At 44.6% G+C, this 21,884-nt stretch overlaps 1 protein-coding gene across 1 annotated transcript in view; it reads right to left on the bottom strand.

Moving 5' to 3' along the window:
- Nucleotides 1-12,545: 12,545 nt before the first annotated feature.
- Nucleotides 12,546-21,884, bottom strand: part of HSPD1 (heat shock protein family D (Hsp60) member 1) — a 167,471-nt gene continuing 158,132 nt past the window's right edge. The window contains exons 11-12 of the mRNA XM_069225827.1: nucleotides 13,229-13,407; nucleotides 12,546-13,138 (exon numbers count right to left, since the gene is read on the bottom strand). Coding sequence (XP_069081928.1) covers nucleotides 12,986-13,138; nucleotides 13,229-13,407 — 332 coding nt within the window. The 3' untranslated portion in view covers nucleotides 12,546-12,985. The remainder of the gene's footprint in view (nucleotides 13,139-13,228; nucleotides 13,408-21,884) is intronic.

The raw sequence follows: 21,884 nt of genomic DNA, 5'->3' as shown, positions 1-21,884 counted from the left end.
GGTCGCTGGTCCCTTTGGAAGGCGTCGCTGGAGCAGGATCTTTGGAAGGCAGGAGACAGGCCGGTGAGTTTCTGGAGCCAAGGCAGTTGTCGTCTTCTGGTCTTCCGCTGCAGGGGTTTTCAGCTGGGCAGTCGTCCTTCTTGTAGTTGCAGGAATCTCATTTTCTAGGGTTCAGGGTAGCCCTTAAATACTAAATTTAAGGGCGTATTTTAGGTTTGGGGGGTTAGTAGCCAATGGCTACTAGCCCTGAGGGTGGGTACACCCTCTTTGTGCCTCCTCCCAAGGGGAGGGGGTCACAATCCTAACCCTATTGGGGGAATCCTCCATCTGCAAGATGGAGGATGTCTAAAAGTCAGAGTCACCTCAGCTCAGGACACCTTAGGGGCTGTCCTGACTGGCCAGTGACTCCTCCTTGTTTTTCTCATTATTTTCTCCGGCCTTGCCGCCAAAAGTGGGGCCTGGCCGGAGGGGGCGGGCAACTCCACTAGCTGGAGTGTCCTGCTGGGTTGGCACAAAGGAGGTGAGCCTTTGAGGCTCACCGCCAGGTGTGACAATTCCTGCCTGGGGGAGGTGTTAGCATCTCCACCCAGTGCAGGCTTTGTTACTGGCCTCAGAGTGACAAAGGCACTCTCCCCATGGGGCCAGCAACATGTCTCGGTTTGTGGCAGGCTGCTGAAACTAGTCAGCCTACACAGATAGTCGGTTAAGTTTCAGGGGGCACCTCTAAGGTGCCCTCTGGGGTGTATTTTACAATAAAATGTACACTGGCATCAGTGTGCATTTATTGTGCTGAGAAGTTTGATACCAAACTTCCCAGTTTTCAGTGTAGCCATTATGGTGCTGTGGAGTTCGTGTTTGACAAACTCCCAGACCATATACTCTTATGGCTACCCTGCACTTACAATGTCTAAGGTTTTGTTTAGACACTGTAGGGGTACCATGCTCATGCACTGGTACCCTCACCTATGGTATAGTGCACCCTGCCTTAGGGCTGTAAGGCCTGCTAGAGGGGTGTCTTACCTATACTGCATAGGCAGTGAGAGGCTGGCATGGCACCCTGAGGGGAGTGCCATGTCGACTTACTCGTTTTGTCCTCACTAGCACACACAAGCTGGCAAGCAGTGTGTCTGTGCTGAGTGAGAGGTCTCCAGGGTGGCATAAGACATGCTGCAGCCCTTAGAGACCTTCCTTGGCATCAGGGCCCTTGGTACTAGAAGTACCAGTTACAAGGGACTTATCTGGATACCAGGGTCTGCCAATTGTGGATACAAAAGTACAGGTTAGGGAAAGAACACTGGTGCTGGGGCCTGGTTAGCAGGCCTCAGCACACTTTCAATTGTAAACATAGCATCAGCAAAGGCAAAAAGTCAGGGGGCAACCATGCCAAGGAGGCATTTCCTTACAGTCCTTTTGTAGTAATGCTTGAACTTCTAGTCTTAGAAGGTCTATATGCTGTTTTGACATATTGTGTGTTTTCGGTGGGACGTCTGGAGGGAGTTGGAGAAATTCTATGCAATAACCATGTTGGATAATTGCTAAGACCCAAGTGTCTGTTATTTCCTCCCTAGATTTGTAGAACTGGCTTAGTCTTCCCCCCCACTGGTGTTGTGTGAAGGGGTTGTGTGACCTGTGAGTCACTGTTTATTTTGAGGGGTTTTGGGACCTTGAAATTTTCCCCGGTTTCTTGGGAATTGGCCCCCTCTGTATTGGCCCCGAAAGCCTTCCCTTTGATATTGTCCCTGGTAGGTAGGTGGTCTTGTTTGTGAGGTGCTGGCTTCTGTGGCTTGACCTCGAAACCCTCCTCTGAAAGTTGTTTTGCGAAATGTGCCAAATGTGCCTCTGCCCTGCGGGGAATAGAGTGCGCCCATGGCTTTGGCTGTGTCGGTGTCCTTCTTTAATTTTTCAATTGCAGTGTCCACTTCCGGCCCAAACAATTGCTGTTCGTTAAACGGCATATTGAGCACTGCCTGTTGTATCTCAGGTTTGAAGCCAGATGTGCGCAGCCATGCGTGCCTCCTTCTCGTCACAGCAGTATTTATTGTTCTTGCAGCCGTATCTGCTGCATCCATAGAAGAACGTATCTGGTTGTTGGAGATATTTTGTCCCTCTTCAACCACTTGTTGCGCTCGTTTCTGGTATTCTTTGGGGAGGTGCTCGATGAGATGCTGCATCTCGTCCCAATGGGCCCTGTCGTATCGTGCTAGGAGTGCTTGCGAGTTGGCGATGCGCCACTGATTTGCAGCTTGTGCTGCAACCCTTTTCCCAGCTGCATCAAACTTGCGGTTCTCCTTGTCCGGAGGTGGTGCGTCGCCTGATGTATGCGAGTTGGCTCTTTTACGAGCTGCTTCTACGACTACTGAATCTGGTGTCAGTTGTGATGTAATAAAAGCAGGGTCTCTGGGCGGTGCCTTGTATTTTTTCTCCACCCTTGGAGTTATTGCTCTGCTTTTAACTGGTTCCTTAAAAATCTGTTTAGCGTGCCTTAGCATTCCCGGGAGCATAGGAAGGCTTGGATAATGGCTATGGGTGGAGGAGAGCGTGTTAAAGAGGAAGTCATGCTCGATAGGCTCCGAATGTAGCGATACATTATGAAATTGGGCTGCCCTAGCTACCACCTGTGCATATGCTGTACTGTCCTCAGGTGGTGAGGGTTTAGTTGGGTACGACTCTGGGCTATTGTCCGATACTGGGGCGTCATAGAGGTCCCATGCATCCTGATCATCTTGGCTCATGGTGGTATGAGCTGGTGATTGTGGTGGAGTCTGTGCCGGTGATACAGGAGTTGACGGTGGTGGAGTTACCTTCTTTACCACCTTTGCTTGTGGTGGCTTGTCTTGTTGCTGGAAGTCAAGCTTCCTTTTCCTTCTGATTGGGGGAAGAGTGCTGATCTTCCCTGTGCCCCTTTGGATAAAGATGCGCTTTTGAGTGTGATCTACTTCTGTTGTTTGTAGTTCCTCCTCAAATCTGTGTCTTTAGTTGGGAGGACATTGATTGTTCCTCTGAATAGGAACTGGTTTTCGGTTCGGTTGCCGGGTGTTTTGGCACCGAAACCGTGTCTTTATGTTTTTTCGGCTCCGACGAGATCTTTCTTTTTGGTGTCGTGCCCTCTCGGTGCCGACCATCTTCGGTGCTGATGTCTTTGTGCCGAGCAGTTTCGGTGCCGCTGTCTCTGTGCCGAGCAGCTTCGGTGCCGCTATCTCGGTGTCGACCCTTTTCTGCAGCACTCTCTCGCTCCCGAGACTGCTGCGTGCCTGTGTCTTGACCTGAGTCGGACGACTTCGGCACTAGCTCGCCCTTTTTCGGTGCTGATGGACGGTCACCTACTTTATGGGTTAAGCCATGGCCTGCTGGCAGTGGCGTCCCCTGGGCTTTCTCTGTTTTTTCGTGTAATCTTTGTTTCGACGTCTTACTCACGGTTGGTTGCTCTTCGACGTCGAATTCTTCGGAGTCTGATTCAGGGATGGAGAATGTTTCTCCTTCCTCCTCCTCGAACCGTTGTTGTCCTGTCGGCGTGGACGCCATCTGCAACCTCCTGGCTCTTCGGTCTCTGAGCGTTTTTCTCGACCGAAACGCGCGACAGGCCTCACACGTCTCCTCCTTGTGCTCGGGGGACAGGCACAAGTTACAGACCAAATGTTGGTCTGTATAAGGATATTTACTGTGGCATTTAGGACAGAATCGGAACGGGGTCCGTTCCATCAGTCTCGATGTTGCACGCGGTCCGGCCGACCAGGCCCCGACGGGGGATCGAAAATACCCCGAAGGGCTACCGGAGCTCTTTAAGGTTCGGTGTCGATTAGCCCTAACTATCCCGATACCAAACGAAACAATACCGACAAATTTTCCCGAGATTCGGACTAACTTTCCGACCCGAAACAGGGAGCGAAAAGGAACACGTCCGAACCCGATGGCGGAAAAAAAACAATCTAAGATGGAGTCGACGCCCATGCGCAATGGAACCGAAGTGGGAGGAGTCCCTCGGTCTTGTGACTCGAAAAGACTTCTTCGAAGAAAAACAACTTGTAACACTCTGAGCCCAACACCAGACGGCGGACTATGCACAGCATGTGTATCTGCAGCTACACATGCCACCGAACACAAGGTCACGCTCCTTTTTACAGACATTTGAAGATTAAGTTATTTTCCCAGAATTACAAGATGGTGACCTGATGTGATTCCCCAGCTCCTAAATTGGCAGCTCTGTCCAGAATGCCACGCTCTTGGTAGAGGGAGGAAGACAGAAGCTACTTGACATTTCAGCTTGCTATGGGTTGGGGGTCCCAACATGACCTCGAGCTCAGCCACAGCCAGGCTTCAGGCGTGAGCTTTCAGTGGCTCAGCCACCTCTAGTCTGCTCCTCTTACTCACAGCCATATACAGCCAAATCAGGTGCTGCTAATGGCTTTGATTACACACAGCATTAACTTCCTTACGTTCACAATATGCGACATCCTTAAAAAAAAAAAAAAAAAGTAAATCGGGACCATCAGCACCATGTCCATATTCAGAATCGTCAGTGTTTGTGGCAACTGGTCTCCTGATCCTCATTCAAGTACAAACTTGTCTCCAAACCAAGCTCTGTCATTTATGCCGTGGTTGTGAATAGTTTGTAAAATGTAAAAACAAAACGTTACATTCCAATACAAGAAACTAATCAATAACATCTGGGAGTTGATAATCTCCTAAATTTAGCAATCAAAGCTTCTAAACTCAAGGGTTTTTACAAAAAATAATCTGAAAATGGCAGTCACCCAGTGAGCCATACTGGGATTACGCTGGACGTCATGGTAAATCATGCTCACTACCTGGGGGTCAACGCAAAGTAGGACTGTTTATTTCAAGAATATTTCCAATTACAGCCATTGCCACTAGGTGGCAGATCAAGAGGATATCAGGCGAATTCAGAATAGGTTTGTGCTATAAAAAAAAATATGAACACATTTTGAGAACAGCAAAGCAATAAGCAGAACTGAAATCCAACGATTAAAGAAATAGTGTTGTCAGACCTTGTGTCAGAGACAATAAATCAAAGAAGGTGGTTTTGACTGGAACTAAGAAAAATAATCCTGGCACACTGCTCTACCTCTGAAAAAGTATGAGGGGTCTATGATATAAAACAATATATGTCTGGGCCATGGAGAGTGCGACAGAACTTCAATACTATGAGGACGTCTTAGGGCAAAATATTAGAAAGGTATGGGGGGAACAGAAACAGAAGCAAATGTCAAATCAACCCCCCCCCCACCCGGGACATTCATTGGAGGGTGGGAATAGGCTGGCCCTCTGACCAAAGGTGGTTAGTTAACTAAATAACAGTATTATTACCCCCCCACCCCCCGGTACCAACTTTGCCTGCGTTTAACAGTGCGAACATTTACAATGTGCCCATCAGCTCACAAAGTTATAATGCTGTGTACATATTTACGGACCCATAGCGTAGAAAAAAAAATAGCTACACTGAAATTACAGGCCCCTCTACTTTCAAATGGTTGTCGGGGACATAAGTGTCTGGATCACACTTTCACTGAAGTAAAATAGATAAGACTCCTGGATGGCCAGTTATCCAGTTTAGAAACGGAAGAGGTGGTATTTTAGCTGTGATTATGCTGTTAAAACCGTTGCAAGTTCTAGATACCCTTCTCCATAACATTACACTGTGTAGGATTGAACATGTGGCCGTGTCAGACGGTTGGCTCAAATATTTATCAGTAATAGATGCACTAGCATTTGTCTCAGACCATCTTCGGAAGCCCATGTTGACCGACGTCCCTGTGGCTTCGTGCTGGTCACTATTATTTAATATGAAAGTACCATCTATTATTCAGATGCTGCTGTCCCCGTGGGTATAATTAAGCTGATGGCACGAACGGTCTTTAAACTGACCCTAAGGGTTCATATTCATTCAAAGGTTAACATCAATTAGCTGCGGCTCAATGCCTAAAAACAAATGTGTTAAAGCCAGTTTAAAGGTTAAAATGAAAATGTCACTTACCCAGTGTACATCTGTTCGTGGCATCAGTCGCAGTAGATTCGCATGTTCTGCAATAGCTCGCCATCTGGTGTTGGGCCGGAGTGTTACAAGTTGTTTTTCTTCGAAGAAGTCTTTCGAGTCACGGGACCGAGTGACTCCTCCTTTTGTCTCCATTGCGCATGGGCGTCGACTCCATCTTCGATTGTTTTTCCCCGCAGAGGGTGAGGTAGGAGTTGAATTGTAGTAATAGTGCCCATGCAATGGAGTGACTAAGTATGCACCTATTTAAGGTTGAGATGATACATATATAAATAATTGAAGGTAACTTCCAAACTGCTACAGGCTTCCGGGGAGGCGGGTGGGCACATGCGAATCTACTGCGACTGATGCCACGAACAGATGTACACTGGGTAAGTGACATTTTCAGTTCGATGGCATCTGTCGCTGTAGATACGCATGTTCTGCATAGACTAGTAAGCAGTTATTTCCCCAAAAGCGGTGGATCAGCCTGTAGGAGTGGAAGTAGTTTGAAATAATGTCCTTAATACGGCTTGACCTACTGTGGCTTGTTGTGCGGATAACACGTCTACACAGTAGTGCTTGGTGAATGTGTGAGGCGTAGACCATGTGGCTGCCTTACATATTTCTTGCATTGGGATGTTTCCTAGAAAGGCCATGGTAGCACCTTTCTTTCTGGTTGAGTGTGCCCTTGGTGTAATGGGCAGCTGTCGTTTAGCTTTAAGGTAGCAGATTTGGATGCATTTAACTATCCATCTGGCTATACCTTGTTTTGAAATTGGGTTTCCTGCATGAGGTTTTTGAAATGCAATAAAGAGTTGTTTAGTCTTTCTGATGTTTTTTGTTCTGTCAATGTAATACATCAATGCTCTTTTGACATCTAATGTATGTAGTGCCCTTTCAGCTACGGTATCTGGCTGTGGAAAGAACACTGGAAGTTCCACTGTTTGATTTAGATGGAACGGTGAAATAACCTTTGGCAAAAATTTAGGATTGGTCCTTAGGACGACTTTATTTTTGTGTAGTTGTATAAAAGGTTCCTGTATAGTAAACGCCTGAATCTCGCTTACTCTTCTCAGGGAAGTAATGGCGATGAGAAATGCCACCTTCCAGGTTAGGAACTGTATGTCGCAGGAGTGCATGGGTTCAAAAGGTGGACCCATAAGTCTAGTTAGGACAACATTTAGGTTCCATGAAGGAACAGGTAGTGTTCTTGGTGGTATAATTCTCCTAAGGCCCTCCATGAATGCTTTAATGACTGGTATTTTATATAGGGAAGTTGAATAGGTAGTCTGCAGGTATGCAGATATTGCTGCAAGGTGAATCTTAATGGAAGAGAAAGCTAGGTTAGATTTTTGTAAGTGAAGCAAGTAACCCACTACATGTTCTGGAGTTGTGTGTAATGGTTGTATTTGATTAATATGGCAGTAGCAAACAAACCTCTTCCATTTACTTGCATAGCAGTGCCTGGTGGATGGCCTTCTTGCTTGTTTTATGACTTCCATACATTCTTGGGTAAGTTGTAAGTGCCCGAATTCTAGGATTTCAGGAGCCAGATTGCTAGATTCAGCGATGCTGGATCTGGGTGTCTGATCTTTTGGTTGTGCTGTGTCAACAGATCTGGCCTGTTGGGCAATTTGATGCAGAGTACCACTGATAGGTCTAGTAGCGTTGTGTACCAGGGTTGCCTTGCCCAAGTTGGTGCTATCAATATGAGTTTGAGTTTGCTTTGACTGAGTTTGTTTACCAGGTAAGGAAGGAGAGGGAGAGGAGGAAAAGCGTAAGCAAATATCCCTGACCAGTTCATCCATAGGGCATTGCCTTGGGATTGTTTGTGTGGGTATCTGGATGCGAAGTTTTGGCATTTTGCGTTCTCCCTGGTCGCAAACAAGTCTATCTGAGGTGTTCCCCAGAGTTTGAAATAAGTGTTCAGAATTTGGGGGTGAATTTCCCATTCGTGGACCTGTTGGTGATCGAGAGAGATTGTCTGCGAGTTGATTTTGTATCCCTGGTATAAACTGTGCAATTAGGCGAATTTGGTTGTGAATTGCCCAATGCCAAATTTTTTGTGCTAGCAGGCTTAACTGCGTGGAGTGCGTCCCCCCCTGCTTGTTTAGATAATACATTGTTGTCATGTTGTCTGTTTTGACGAGAATGTATTTGTGAACTATTATTGGTTGGAAAGCCTTTAGTGCTTGAAAAACTGCTAGAAGTTCTAGGTGATTGATATGCAGTTTTGTTTGATGTACGTTCCATTGTCCTTGTATGCTGTGTTGATCGAGGTGTGCTCCCCACCCTGTCATGGAAGCATCTGTTGTTATTACGTATTGTGGCACTGGGTCTTGGAAAGGCCGCCCCTTGTTTAAATTTATGTTGTTCCACCACAGAAGCGAGAGGTAAGTTTGGCGGTCTATTAACACCAGATCTAAAAGGTGACCCTGTGCTTGAGACCACTGTGATGCTAGGCATTGTTGTAAGGGCCTCATGTGCAGTCTTGCGTTTGGGACAATGGCTATGCATGATGACATCATGCCTAGGAGTTGTAATACCATCTTTGCCTGTATCTTTTGTGTTGGATACATGCGTTGTATGATGGTGTTGAAATTTTGAATTCTTTGTGGACTTGGAGTGGCTACTCCTTTTGATGTGTCTATTATGGCTCCCAGGTATTGTTGTACCTTGCGTGGCAGAATTTTGGATTTTGTGAAATTGACGGTGAACCCTAGTTTGAAGAGGGTTTGTATGATCTGATTTGTGTGATTTGAGCACTGTTTGAACGAATGGGCCTTGATTAGCCAGTCGTCCAAATATGGGAACACATGTATTTGCTGCCTTCTTATGTGTGCAGCGACTACCGCTAGACATTTGGTAAAGACTCTTGGTGCGGTTGTTAATCCGAAAGGCAGTACCTTGAATTGGTAATGTATTCCTTTGAATACAAACCTTAGGTATTTCCTGTGCGATGGGTGTATTGGTATATGGAAATAAGCATCCTTGAGGTCTAAAGTTGCCATGTAGTCGTGTAGTTTTAGCAATGGCAATACTTCTTGTAGTGTGACCATGTGGAAGTGGTCTGATTTGATGAAAGTGTTCACTACTCTGAGGTCTAGGATTGGTCTCAGTGTTTTGTCCTTCTTTGGTATCAGAAAGTACAGTGAGTAAACTCCTGTGTTTATTTGTGTGTTTGGCACTAATTGGATTGCATTCTTTTGCAATAGTGCCTGCACTTCTATCTCCAGGAGATTGGAATGGTGTGTTGTTAAATTTTGTGCTTTCGGTGGTATGTTTGGAGGGAATTGTAGAAATTCTATGCAATAACCATGTTGGATAATTGCTAGAACCCAAGTGTCTGTAGTGATTTCCTCCCATGCTTTGTAATAATGGCGTATTCTTCCCCCCACTGGTGTTGTGTGGAGGGGGTGAGTGACCTGTGAGTCACTGTTTAGTAGTAGGGGCTTTGGGGCTTTGAAATCTTCCTCTATTTCTAGGGAATTGCCCTCCTCTATATTGTCCCCGAAAACCTCCTCTATACTGTCCCTGGTAACTGGACGGTGTGGCTTGTGAGGTGCTGGCTTGTGTGCTTTGACCTCGAAACCCCCCTCGAAAGGGCGTTTTACGGAATGTGCTGTAATTCCCTCTGCTCTGCGGGGAGTAGAGCGCGCCCATGACTTTGGCAGTGTCCGTATCTTTTTTGAGTTTCTCAATCGCTGTGTCCACTTCTGGACCGAACAGTTCTTTTTCATTAAAAGGCATATTGAGAACTGCTTGTTGAATCTCTGGTTTAAATCCAGACGTTCGGAGCCATGCATGCCTTCTGATAGTTACAGATGTATTAATTGTCCGTGCAGCTGTATCTGCAGCGTCCATGGAGGAGCGGATCTGGTTGTTGGAAATGGTCTGTCCCTCCTCAACCACTTGTTTTGCCCTATTTTGTAAGTCCTTGGGCAGATGTTCAATGAGATGTTGCATCTCGTCCCAGTGGGCTCTGTCATAGCGCGCAAGTAGTGCCTGGGAGTTCGCGATGCGCCACTGGTTTGCAGCTTGTGCTGCGACTCTTTTACCAGCTGCATCGAACTTGCGGCTTTCTTTATCTGGGGGTGGTGCATCTCCAGATGTGTGAGAGTTGGCCCTTTTCCTAGCTGCTCCTACAACGACAGAGTCTGGTGGCAGCTGTGTAGTGATGAAAGCCGGGTCTGTAGGAGGCGCCTTATACTTTTTTTCCACCCTTGGTGTGATTGCCCTACTTTTGACCGGCTCCTTAAAGATGTCTTTTGCGTGCCGGAGCATACCAGGGAGCATAGGCAGGCTTTGGTAGGAGCTGTGGGTGGAGGAGAGGGTGTTGAATAAGAAATCATCCTCGACCTGTTCTGAGTGGAGGCTTACGTTGTGAAATTGTGCTGCTCTAGCCACCACTTGAGAATACGCGGTGCTGTCTTCTGGTGGAGATGGCTTTGTAGGGTATGCCTCCGGACTGTTATCTGACACTGGGGCGTCGTATAGGTCCCATGCGTCCTGATCTTGGTCACCCTGGCTCATGGTGGTGTGAGCCGGGGAGTGTGATGGAGTTTGTGCTGGTGAGACGTTAATCACAGGCGGAGGAGAGGGTGGTGGGGTAATTCTTTTCACCACTTTTGGTTGTGGTGTCTGTTCCGTCTGGAACTCCAACCTTCTCTTTCTCCTAATGGGGGGAAGGGTGCTTATTTTTCCTGTCCCCTGCTGTATGAAGATACGCTTTTGCGTATGGTCCACATCAGTTGCTTGCAGCTCTTCCTCAAACCTATGCTTCTGCATTTGGGAGGTTAGCGAGTGCTCTTCTGTATAAGAGCCTGAAGCTGGGTCGCTTGCAGTTTGTTTCGGCATCGAAACCCTGTCTGCGTGTTTTTTCGGCTCCGAGGTGACTTTTCTTTTTCGGGGCCGAAACCTCTCGGCGTCGATCTGTTTCGGTGCCGCTGTCTCGGCGTCGAGCCGTGTCGGCACCGGCATCTCGGTGTCGAGGCTTGTCTCCAGCACTTTCTCGGTCCCGAGAAGGCTGCGTGCCGGTGTCTCGACCGGAGTCGGACGATCTCGGCACTGTTTGGGCCTTTTTCGGTGCCGACGGGCGGTCACCGAATTTATGGGTGGAGCCATGGCCTGGTGGCAGTGGCGTCCCCTGGGCCTTGTAAATGTTCTTCTGAGTGGATTTCGACGTCTTACTCACGGTTTGTGTATCGTCGAATCCTTCGGAGTCTGAGTCTTGGATCGAGAAGGTACCTTCTTCTTCCTGTTCCTCGAACTCCCGTTGGGCTGTCGGTGCGGACGCCATCTGAAGTCTTCTGGCTCGACGGTCTCGGAGTGTTTTTCGGGACCGGAACGCACGACAGGCCTCGCAGGTGTCTTCGCTGTGCTCAGGTGACAGGCACAGGTTGCAGACCAAGTGTTGGTCTGTGTAAGGGTACTTATTGTGGCATTTGGGGCAGAAACGGAACGGGGTCCGTTCCATCGGCGTTCTTCAGCACGCGGTCCCGACCAGGCCCCGACGGAGGATCGAAAAACTACCCCGAAGGGCACCGGAGCTCTTCGATCTTCGATGCGGTGTGGAATCAAAGTACGCCGATCCCGAACGCAACAATACCGACGAAAATCTTCCGAAATTAGCTAATTTTCCGTTCCGAAACTCGGAGCGACAGGAACACGTCCGAACCCGATGGCGGAAAAAAAAACAATCGAAGATGGAGTCGACGCCCATGCGCAATGGAGACAAAAGGAGGAGTCACTCGGTCCCGTGACTCGAAAGACTTCTTCGAAGAAAAACAACTTGTAACACTCCGGCCCAACACCAGATGGCGAGCTATTGCAGAACATGCGTATCTACAGCGACAGATGCCATCGAACCTCTTGTTTTGCTAAAATAAAATGTGTCAGTAGATAGGCTAGTTTGCAAGACTGTCTCCAACTATATTTGAAATTGCTATTAAGTTTAGCCACAAATCATACTACTAGAGCCATTATGGTAATGCGCTTCTGGCTGTTACTTCCTACAATGAGCATTGTAAACTTCAAGTGCTTTAGGATCTCTCAGTCAGTTGTTGCAGGTAGCCCAGGATGGGAAAAGTTTCTGACTGCCTACCAGTTTAGGCCAGGATTGTTTTTAAAGTTGGAATATTACTCTTAAAGCAGTCTCTAGTCAGTTTTCCAATGAGCTGAAGAATAGGTTTACATTATATCATTTGTGATTTTCTCTTCTGGAGTAAGCTGCTGGTTCAGGCATCAGGATAAATAGAAATCAACTGAGACTTCTGCTCAAGCTTGTCAACACTGGAAATTGCTCCTCAATACACAGGAGAGAAGTAACTTGTTGCATTGCAAGAAACGTCTAGTTTCAATTCTTTTTTTCTATTTGTGCATCCTTGCTTGGTCATCTTTTGTGGGTTTTAGCACTATACAAATACTGGATGGTACATAACCCCATAAGCTTTGTTTACCTACTCTGAAAAGTCAAGGCACAAAACATTACATTAGAAATATGTTCACCAATATTTTTTCAAGTATATATTTGCATCAAGAAATAATTTCACAGTTTGAAGAACAATCCGTTTTATTACACAAGTTTTCACATAATTGTATTAGAACAGGTTAGGGCATACTTCATACACTCAGTTTCCCAAAAGACATCTCCTGCAGTTACCTACTCTTTTGCCAAGGCGTTCACCCTACAAAGGGTACTTCGATAGGGTAAACTGTTAGTTACAATGAATGCATGAATATTTCAATGTCTCACAGCCAGATCTCAGGAATGTACAAAGACCTAAAAATAAAAAATAAATTACCTGCAGGTACGGACAATGGCAGCAGTTAACAGTTCCATAATATCAGTTGGCTCCCGGCAACTGTTTGTTACAGTCTCACATTGTGGCCATTTTCCCCACCAACGGTCTTCTCTGAAGAATTATTTCACTGTTGCAACACAGGTGTGCGTCAACTGTCACAGTTTTCAACTATGCCCAAAGCATGCTGAAATTAGAACATACCTCCTCCCATACCTCCACCCATCCCACCCATTGCACCCATGCCAGGATCTTTTTCTTCTTTAGGGATTTCCGTCACAACTGCTTCTGCGGTCGTTAAAAGTGAAGCGACACCTGCTGCATCTACCAGGGCAGTTCTTACCACCTGCAAAATGGAAGATGGTAGTTAATCTAACTGCGCAATAGACAACTATTAATGCTGCAAGTTTCGACTAAGCCAAATTGAAAAAAATACCTTTGTGGGATCAATGATTCCTTTCTCTATCATATTTACAAACTCTCCAAGCATGGCATCATAACCAACATCAAGAGGGCTCTGCATGATCTTTTCTACAATCAACGATCCTTCAACACCTGCATTAACTGCAATTGTCATTGCTGGTATTTTAAGGGCCTTCTTTATTATCTCAATTCCTGTAAAAAGATCAAAACACGTTGATAAATATCAGTGCATTACTGCATGTTCGTTAAATTTGGCAATATGTAAATACTAGGCTGATGCAATTAAGAAACCGAAGACGAGAAAAGCACGCAGCACAAGATTACTGTGCTGGCCTACTGTGTCCTATCAAGGCCTCCATACAGAAAAAAAGGCACAAGCGATAACATGTATAATATTGTACCCTAAAAGCTACCATGAACTCCACGTGTCTACAAACGAGTTACTGCCTTAGTACAAGTCAAAAGGATAGCAAGTACACTTACCTGCGACTACCCAACGCCAGTGCCCATGCTTCTGTTGGATTGCCCTTTATTAAATATTATGTCCAGGAGCCGGTGGAAATTGAGCCATAAAACTATATGAATCTCAGCTTATAAAAATGAACCACAAAATTAATCATGAGGGCAGAGGCAACCGGTGACTATAGTGCTCCATGTCCTTCTATGTTCACGTATGATGCGTTTCCAGATTAATTGCTCCAAATCGGATAAATCAATCCAAATGCCTTCTATCTACACAATGGGATTAGTAGAAATTGGTTGAGAGGAAGATCGAGAATAAGATACTTGCAGCACAGGCCCTCACAGCTAATGATCTGCCTTTGCAGACAGACTAGCTAGGTTGGCAGATGGACCTCCGGACATCCTGCAGATCGCAGTCTCTAATGTGCTGTGTATTAAACTGAGGCCATATTATCATTCTGAGCAACCCAAGTCCTTGGGGAACATATAAAGGTCCAGTAAGATCTGAAACTCTAAACACACGGCCCAACCCACTGAAAAAAAATACAAATACCTTCACTTTTAAGAGTCTATATCCCTTCTGGACATGAAGTACGGTACTCAGCAGCAGTTTAGCAGTCAGCCACAGAAATTAATCTCCAAGTTACCACTGTTAGGTTGATGGATCTGGTTCCATATTTTTCATATAAGACAACAGATATTAAGGATGCGGACTACCCACAAACACTAGGCCAAATTTCAGATATCAGAAAATAACGTCTTAAGTTTTCTGTTTGAGATCTCCCCTTAACTTCCTCCATTTCATAAGGAACTATAGGTCTATCATTATTGTTTTTGAGTGTTTGTATAAAACTCTACAATCTTACACCTTCTAGCTCATCTTTCTTGAAGTTTAGTTTTGTGTAGGTTAAGGAGAGCCAGTACCTGGAAAGCAGTGGTGCGTTTACTAACAGGGGCACCTGACTGGTCAAGGTCGCCCATAAAATAAATATTTATTTATTTTTTCTTAAAAAACGACAACTCTAGACCCAACCACTTGCTAGCAAGATGATACACAGGATGCAAATCCAGAAAAGATTAACACCGCAAGCCTTCTCCTGGAATCGTTTTGCCAGTGATCTGCTGTTCGAGCCAGACAGACTGGGGTGTGTATAAGGAATTTGGGGCATTCACAGCAGGTATAGGACCTTGGATGAAGTCCAGTACAGACAGTGGTAATAGAAGTTGTCAAACCTTTAAATTGTGACCTCAAACCACGCAGCACTCATGTTGGGGAGTTCGGGGAGTTAATGTTAAGCCATGCACCCCTGCAAACCTAATCAGAGCACTCATCAGATGCTGCGAGTGACAAAAAAAAAAAAACACACACACTTTACCACCTACTGCATTCACATTTTGTGTATGTGGAGGAAGAGGACGACGGGTGTATGGCAGCTAATGAAAGGCATTTGTATATCTGAACACAAAACAAAAAAATCACGTATGCAAAGTCTGTGACACAATATTTTCTTTGAATGTGCCTGATACACACCTGCCAAGTTCTCTATCATGTGCAGATTATGGGCAGCAGCTTCTTATGAAGGATCCATACGAGGTTTCAACTTTCTGCTAAGTAAATATGCTCAATGTATGTTTCGTAACGGTTTCCTGAAATATAAGTTCACTTCCTAAACAAGCATTTGCAACGAAATAAAAAATGTTTCCTGTGAATGCCAAGTCCTTCGATACTACAGCTTGCACACACAGTATTGAGACTGCACTAACGATTTCGGTGCCTTGTTTCTTGTCTAACGAGGAGAATACATTAGCTCTATCAAAGGAAAACAAGTGCAAGGTTGGAAGAGGTTACTGTAGTAGCATGTTACTTATTGAAAGTAGTAATTGCTACCTGTTACACCACATTGATATACCCAAGGAAGAGTATATAATAGGTATAAATGCATTTCTCTAAAGATTAAGGCTGTCAAACCACTGCTGAAAGCTTGTGAACTTAACAGTTCCTACGGGGCTAGAATGAGAGTTCGCAACAAAGCCTAGTACTTGGATATTCACTTGCACGTTGTAGCTAGAAGGCTAGCCTGTTTCTAAGACACACCAACCTTGTCATGCACAAGTGGCCTCTACATCCCATTTAGTGATCTTTCCCAAACATAATTAAGTTAATCACTTTTCCTCGGAATTCGAGCGAAATATTATAAACATATACATATTTCATGTGGACATGCCAGGTTATATGGGAAATACTTTCTGTCTTTGGTATTGGGGGATATTATTAAGCTTTGTTACCAAGCCGGATTTGCCTTAAAACAAAAAGTGACCAAGTAAAACATTAGATAAGCAGTTCTTAATCTATGGCCTGGGGACCCCTTAACTGCTTAGTACAATTAAATATTAACAGATTTACAAAGTATATATAAAAAGGAAGCACAATTTTAAAAATCTGAAGAAAAAAAAATCATTAAAACGTTAAAATTAATTTGAAACTTAAGGTTAAAAACTATGTTGCTATCCTCAGACTGATTTGTGGGAGCTGTGCAAGTGTATCAAACAGAAAGTAGTATACACAATGGGTTGCTTCAATTGAAATTAGGAACTCTCCAGTTTTCTCATTGTTGCGTATCTCTGAAATGGCTGATATTCAATAAAACGAAGAAAAAAAAAAAAGAAAAAAAAAAAGGCATAATCCTAATCTCAGTGTCCTTAATAGGATTGAAACTTTGAAAAATATCTCATCTTTCATAACAATCTCTATTCCATAAATTAGTCCTGTGAACCTCACACCATCACCATGCTTCAAGTTCAATGAAATATGGCAAACTGGATAGTCGTGCCCTAATCTTGTGGCATAAATTGAGACCTGGAGCAACTGGACATGACAGCCCCTGGTAGACAAACTATTATCAAAATACTGTAAAACGTTTAGCATAAAGTGTGTTTGCTTTCCAAAAGACAATACTCAGCAGTAGAAAGCTAGATTTTGGTAAGCCTAAATGGACATTTAATTAAAGAAAGGGGAGATGAAGTACAGTGGTTCGTTTGGAGCTCAGACATGTACCCCCACCAAAGCTCTCCTGCAAAATAAGGATTTACAGGACAAATGAAAAATTAAAGTTAAAAGATATAGGAGTCCATATAAAGAAGGCTCTTTAGTGTGACCCAAAACTGGTTGGCATTGCAGACCATGTTCATAATTAGTTTACTTTGAATTTACAGACCTATTAATCCAATCCTTTATTTGCAAAGAGACAAAACATACACAACTCATTAAAAAAAAAAAAAGAGCTCTTAAATGCCCATGGATCGTGCGCAGTGCCAATGTTGGTTAGATACATGATTTAACACTTGTCTATGCTTTTATTTCTCACATTTTCATCATAAAAAAATATAAAATTATATATATATATATATATATATATATATATATATATATGGAAAATGTCACTTATCCAGTGTACATCTGTTCGTGGCATGAGATGCTGCAGATTCACATGCTGTGCACATCCCGCCATCTAGTGTTGGGCTCGGAGTGTTACAAGTTGTTTTTCTTCGAAGAAGTCTGAGTCACGAGATCGAGGGACTCCTCCCCTTTCGGCTCCATTGCGCATGGGCGTCGACTCCATCTTCGATTGTATTCCCCGCAGAGGGTGAGGTAGGAGTTGTGTATTATAGTAATAGTGCCCATGCAATGGAGTAAATATGTATGTACATAATGTGGTTAAAGTGATATATTTACAAATGTTCAAGATCAACTTCAAACGGCTACAGGCTCCCAAGGAGGCGGGTGGGCGCATGTGAATCTGCAGCGTCTCATGCCACGAACAGATGTACACTGGGTAAGTGACATTTTCCGTTCGATGGCATGTGTAGCTGCAGATACACATGCTGTGCATAGAGTAGTAAGCAGTTATCTCCCCAAAAGCGGTGGTTCAGACTGTAGGAGTTGAAGTTGTTTGAAACAAAGTTCGTAGTACTGCTTGTCCTACTGTGGCTTGTTGTGCTGTTAACACATCCACGCAGTACTGCTTGGTAAACGTATGAGGCGTAGACCATGTGGCTGCCTTACATATTTCAGTCATTGGAATGTTTCCTAGAAAGGCCATGGTAGCACCTTTCTTTCTAGTGGAGTGTGCCTTTGGTGTTATAGGCAGTTCTCTTTTTGCTTTGAGATAACAGGTTTGAATGCCTTTAACTATCCATCTGGCAATGCCTTGTTTGGATATTGGATTCCCTGTATGAGGTTTTTGGAAAGCAACGAACAATTGTTTTGTTTTTCAAATTTGTTTTGTTCTGTCAATGTAGTACATTATCGCTCATTTGATGTCTAATGTATGTAGTGCTCTTTCAGCTACAGAATCTGGTTCTGGAAAAAACACTGCTAGTTCTACTGTTTGATTCAAGTGGAACGGTGATATGACTTTTGGTAAGAACTTAGGATTAGTTCGTAAAACTACTTTATATGCTTGTGTATCTGAATAAAGGGTTCTTGTATAGTAAATGCTTGGATCTCACTTACTCTTCTTAGAAATGTGATGCAATTAGAAATGCTACTTTCCATGTTAAATATTGTATCTCACATGAGTGCATGGGTTCAAATGGTGGACCCATGAGTCGTGTTGACAATATTAAGGTTCCACGAAGGAACTGGTGGCGTCCTTGGTGGGATAATTCTTTTCAGACCCTCCATAAAAGCCTTTATGACTGGGATCCTAAAAAGTGATGTTGAGTGCGTAATTTGCAGATGAGCTGAAATTGCGGTGAGACGTATTTTAATGGATGAAAAGGCTAACATTGACTTTTGTAATTGCAGTAGGTAGCGGACAATGTCTTTAGCAGATGTGTGTAAGGGTTGTATTTGTTTATCATGGCAGTAATGAACAAATCTTTTCCACTTATTTGCATAGCAATGTCTTGTGGTTGGTTTCCTTGCTTGTTTTATGACCTCCATACATTCTTGTGTGAGGTCTAGATGTCCAAATTCTAAGACTTCAGGAGCCAGATTGCTAGATTCAGCGATGCTTGATTTGGGTGTCTGATCTGTTTGTGTTGAGTTAACAGATCTGGCCTGTTTGGTAGTTTGACATGAGGTACTACTGATAGGTCTAAAAAGTGTTGTGTACCAAGGTTGCCTTGCCCAAGTTGGTGCTATTAGTATGAGTTTGAGTTTGTTTTGAGTCAATTTGTTTACCAGATATGGAAGGAGTGGGAGAGGGGGAAAAGCGTATGCAAATATCCCTGACCAACTCATCCATAACGCATTGCCTTGAGACTGATCCTGTGGGTATCTGGATGCAAAGTTTTGGCATTTTGTGTTTTCTTTTGTTGCAAATAGGTCTATTTGTGGTGTTCCCCATTTTTGGAAGTAAGTGTTTAGTATTTGGGGGTGAACCTCCCATTCGTGGATCTGCTGGAGAGAGATTGTCTGCTAACTGATTCTGAAACCCTGGAATAAACTGCGCTATTAGACGAATGTGGTTGTGAATCGCCCAATGCCATATTCTTTGTGCCAGGAGACACAACTGTGTCGAATGTGTTCCTCCTTGTTTGTTCAGATAATACATCGTTCTCATGTTGTCTGTTTTGACAAGAATGTGTTTGTGGCTTATTATAGGTTGAAATGCTTTCAACGCTAGAAATACTGCCAGTAGTTCTAAGTGATTTATGTGAAACTGTCTCTGCCGAGTGTCCCATTGTCCTCGGATGTTGTATTGGTTGAGGTGTGCTCCCCACCCTATCATGGAGGGATCTGTCGTTATTACGTATTGAGGCACTGGGTCTTGGAAAGGCCGCCCTTGGTTTAAATTTATATTGTTCCACCATTGAAGCGAGGTGTATGTTTGGCGGTCTATCAACACTAGATCTAGAAGTTGACCCTGTGCCTGTGACCATTGTGATGCTAGGCACTGCTGTAAGGGCCGCATGTGCAATCTTGCGTTTGGGACAATGGCTATGCATGAGGACATCATGCCTAGTAGTTTCATCACTAATTTTACCTGTATCTTTTGTTGTGGGGTGCATGGCTTGTATGACGTTTTGAAAAGCATGTACCATTTGTGGACTTGGAGTGGCAATCCCTTTTGTTGTGTTGATTGTTGCATTTGACACGGTTGTAGGTGTGACTTGTAATTGAGTGAGAAACCTAGTTTGTGAAGGGTTTCTATGATATACTTTGTGTGTTGCGCACACCGTTTTTGCGTATTGGTTTTGATTAACCGATCGTCTAGGTACGGGAACACATGTATTTGCTGCCTCCTGATATGAGCAGCCACTACTGCCAGACATTTTGTAAAAACTCTTGGCGCTGTTGTTATCCAGAATGGCAACACTTTGAATTGGTAATGTAATCCTTGGAATACAAACCTTAAGTACTTTCTGTGGGAAGGATGTATAGGTATATGGAAATATGCATCCTTTAGGTCTAGTGTTGTCATGTAGTCTTGGTGGGATCACGTCTTGCAGTGTCACCATGTGAAAGTGATCTGATTTGATATAGAGGTTTGGTGTTCTGAGATCTAATAGGGGTCTTAGAGTTTTGTCTTTTTTGGGTATGAGAAAGTACAGGGAGTAAACTCCTGTTCCTCTTTGATGAATTGGTACTATCTCTATAGCATCTTTTTGCAACAACACTTTGACCTCCAGTTGTAAGAATTCTATGTGTTTGTACATGTTGTGTGTTTTCGGTGGGACATTTGGAGGGAATTGTAGAAATTCTATGCAATAACCATGCTGGATAATGGCTAGGACCCACGTGTCTGTTATTTCTTCCCAGTGTTTGTAGAACTTGCTTAGTCTCCCCCCACTACTGTTATGTGTTGGGGATTTGAGACGTTGAAGTCACTGTTTATTTGGTGGAGTTTTGGGACTTTGGAACTTCCCTCTACTCTTTGGGAACTGTCCCCCTCTATATGGTCCCCGAAAACCTCCCCGCTGATATGGACTCTGATAAGTGGGCCTTGTTTGTGAGGTTGAGGGTTCTGTGCTCTGTCCCCGAAACCCCCCTCGAAACTGTGATTTCCGAAAAGTGCCTCTGCTCTGTGGCTTTGGCCGTATTTGTGTCTGAGTTTTTCCAATAGCAGTGTCCACCTCCGGCCCAAACAACTGCTGTCCGTTAAATGGCATATTTAGCACGGCTTGTTGTATTTCTGGCTTGAATCCTGATGTACGCAGCCATGCGTGTCTCCGTATGGTCACTGCTGTATTTACGGTCCTAGCAGCTGTGTCCGCTGCATCCATTGCTGAGCGTATCTGATCGAGATACTCTGTCCTTCCTCCATCACTTGTTGTGCTCTCTTTTGGAACTCTTTGGGCAAGTGTTCTATGAAATGTTGCATTTCGTCCCAATGAGCCCTATCATATCTAGGCCAGCAAGGCTTGCGAGTTTGCAATGCGCCACTGTTTGGCTGCAACTCTTTTCCCCGCAGCGTCGAACTTGCGACTCTCCTTGTCTGGAGGTGGTGGGTCTCCTGAGGTGTGCGAGTTCGCTCTCTTGCGACCTGCCCCTACTACCACTGAGTCTGGCGTTAATTGCTGCGTGATGTACACAGGGTCTGTTGGTGGCGGTTTGTATTTCTTCTCCACCCTTGGAGTTATGGCCCTGCCCTTCACAGGCTCCTGAAACACCTGTTTGGAGTGTTTCAGCATTCCCGGTATCATAGGGAGACTCTGGTACTGGCTATGTGTGGACGATAGTGTGTTAAATAAAAAGTCATCCTCGATAGGTTCTGCATGCAGTGTGACATTATGAAACGCCGCTGCTCTTGACACCACCTGTGTGTAGGCTGTACTGTCCTCAGGTGGTGACAGTCTCGCTGGATAACAGTCTGGGCTGTTATCTGATACTGGCGCATCATAAAGATCCCATGCGTCGGGATCATCCTGACTCATCACTGTCTGAGTTGGGGATTGCATCATTGGTGGAGTGTCTACCGGTGATGTGTGCGTTGAGCGTGGTGGAGATGGTGGCAGGGTTACTTGTCTTGCCACCTTTGCCTGTGGCTGCTTGTCTTTCTCTTGCAAGGCAAGTTTTCTTTTCATTCGAATTGGGGGAAGAGTACTGATCTTCCCTGTGTCTTTTTGAATGTGGAGCCTTCTCCGAGTTTAATCTGGCTCTATTGACTCTAGTTCCTGTCCGAATCTATGTCCTTGCATTCGTGAGGACAGGTGTAAGGAAATGCCTCCTTGGCATGGTTGCCCCCTGACTTTTTGCCTTT

The sequence above is a fragment of the Pleurodeles waltl genome, chromosome 3_1 (assembly GCF_031143425.1).
Source record: "Pleurodeles waltl isolate 20211129_DDA chromosome 3_1, aPleWal1.hap1.20221129, whole genome shotgun sequence".
Lineage (NCBI taxonomy): Eukaryota > Metazoa > Chordata > Amphibia > Caudata > Salamandridae > Pleurodeles > Pleurodeles waltl.
Note: the sequence above shows the minus strand (reverse complement) of the source record. Positions and strands in the feature narration are given on the sequence as shown.